We start from the raw sequence: 2,600 nt of genomic DNA on the forward strand, positions 1-2,600 counted from the left end.
TTCAGAAACTATTTCTATTGATTTTCATTGTTCTTAAAATTTATTTGATTTTTTCAGTTATTTGATTTTCGAAATAATTTGAAATAAATTTGTTTAATTTTTTTAAAAAGATGAGATTTAATTTTTTATATTATTAGAAAATATTAATTATAGTGTTATTTGAAAACATATATTGTAATCCAAAGAAAATAGTATCAGTGATTTAAGGTAGGTATAACTATAAAGTAAAAAAAAAATCTATATTTAATTTAAAAATCTACAAAAGATACGTAAAGTCAAAGATAGGATTCTGTTTTAATAAGAAAGATCTATATAAATTTAAGACAACTTTTGACAAAGAATCATATAAATAAAGCATTTCAACATTTTCCCACAACAAAATTGACAGAAACAAAAAAAATGAATATCAGAAAAACATTTGTTATGTTTTTTCTTGTAGTGGTATTAGCAACGCCGTCGTTGTCCAACTCCAATACTTTAGCATCACCAGGTATGTAGTAAATTGTTCATTGATCTTCTATCTTTTGTTCATTTTTAATAATAATAATTTGACTGTTTCGTTTTTGAAAATTTATATTAGTGAAATTGATGTTATGCATATGTAGGCATATATTTTTTATTTTTCTTTAATTTGGTTGTATTCGTGCAGTGATCAATTATAGGGGTGGATATACATTTTGCAATATAAGATATTGTTCAAAAGATTTCTTTGAAGATGAATGTGAAGCTGAGTGTAGAAGAAGAAAATTCTCGGCAGGGTCATGTCTTGGTCCTTTTCCAAAACTTGAATGTTGTTGCAAAATGTGAAAAAATGAGAAAGTGCTCATCTGTTATACAACTTGTGATCAAAAGGTTGATTAAAAATATTATATTATCTTGTTTGCTCTTCAATAAAATAATCTAATTATATTATTATTTTGTGTGTTTTTATCAGTTTTATTCTTTTATTTAATTCAATAGATCCTAGTTATATTAAATAGAAGTTAAACAAAACAGTAAAAAAGTTCATAAAGATGACCAACGAAAAAAAAAGATATTCGAATGAAGTAAAAGCCCAAAGACAAAAAAAGAGACATGGTTTTGGCTGTTTCTTTCTCTAGTCTTTTATTCGATTTGATATTATTTTTATTATTAAATAAAAATACACAAACAAAACAAATTCATTAGATAAAATATGTTGGCATCTGTGGAAAGTGATAACCAATTTATGGTATTTTAAACAGTTATTCTTTAATAATAACTTCATATGAATTATTTTATCATCTACATTAATCAGTCTAATATATAACACCTACAAAAAAAATTGACAGAATATCTTTTATAAAACAAACAAACATAGATGTTAAATGAATGTTTGTTTTTTTTCTTCATCGAACATTTATTTGTTTTAGAAAAGGTATTCTGACAATTTTTCCATACATGTTATGTATTAGATTGATTGATGTAAATAAGTGTATTACTTCAGCTAGATCTTCAGCTAGATCTCTGGTTAGCAAAGGACTAATCAAAAGGGTGGGTACATGATCTTCCATCTCAGTATGGAATGACCCCTGGATCCCATCCATCCGCCCGAGACCAGCAAACAAAAATCTTCACATTACTCACCCGGATTTGACAGTTGATGCCCTCATTGATTCAACTAAACGAACGTGGAATTCGCAGGCACTTCGGACTTTAGTGGATCCTCAGGATGTTCAAATTATTGAAAGTATACCTCTGAGTAGGACTAACCTGGGAGATAGGGATGGATGGCACTTTACAAATAATGGAAAATACACGGTAAAATCAGGATATCAAGTGGAGAGAGTTTATCCAGATAAGGAAAAACCATTGCCAGTGTTCGGGCCTACAGTCGATAACTTTGATGTTGACCCGAGAGATACATTAAAATTGGCAGAGACGGAAGCGGCTTTATGGTTGGACGCACAGAATACGAATACTCAGATTCAAGTGCGACAGATTGCGGAAATTACCCCTGCATCAAGACTAGGGAGATGGTGTTTTACTGATGGTTCATGGAAAGATAATGATAAGACCTCGGGACAAGGTTGGTATAGCATTTTAGAAGGTTTTGATAGCTTAATGGGAGCAAGGAATGTTAGAGCATGTCTCTCTCCCCTTCATGCTGAAGTCGAGGCGTTGATATGGGCAATGGAATGCATGAGAAATTTACGTCAGTTTAGGGTTACGTTTGCAACGGATTGTTCCCAATTGGTGAAGATGGTAATTGGGAAGATGGTTTCGGAACCAGAGGAATGGCCAGCTTTTGCAAGTTATTTGGAAGACATAAAGACCATTCAAGACGTCCTCATCAACTCAGAGATAGTTCATGTACCACGAACGCAGAATATGCAGGCGGACAAACTAGCACGAAGTGCCAGGATTCAACCGGCTTTTGTCGTTCAAATGGATGCAGAGTTACCGGCTTGGTTTTCCGAGTCTAGATGAGAGTTTTTTGTTTACGCTGATGACAAAAAAAAAACAAAAAGATGTAAATAAGTAAATAATTAAAATTAATTTAGTAATTAAATGGTTCTAACATGTTATTTTACGATCAGTACAAACATTATGCTTTAATATTGTAGATATATATATATATA

The 2,600-nt window shown here is 31.0% G+C and overlaps 1 protein-coding gene across 1 annotated transcript; it reads left to right on the forward strand.

Annotated features, from left to right (window-relative positions):
* Window positions 1-439: 439 nt before the first annotated feature.
* Window positions 440-2,448, forward strand: LOC130507790 (uncharacterized; the record flags this gene model as incomplete). Its single annotated transcript, XM_057002440.1, has 4 exons — window positions 440-490; window positions 1,434-1,488; window positions 1,663-2,173; window positions 2,285-2,448. Coding segments are annotated over 4 exons (781 nt in total), but the record flags the coding sequence as incomplete, so codon positions are not given.
* Window positions 2,449-2,600: the final 152 nt, after the last annotated feature.

The sequence above is a fragment of the Raphanus sativus genome, unplaced genomic scaffold, assembly GCF_000801105.2.
Source record: "Raphanus sativus cultivar WK10039 unplaced genomic scaffold, ASM80110v3 Scaffold5815, whole genome shotgun sequence".
NCBI classification, from domain to species: Eukaryota; Viridiplantae; Streptophyta; class Magnoliopsida; order Brassicales; family Brassicaceae; genus Raphanus; species Raphanus sativus.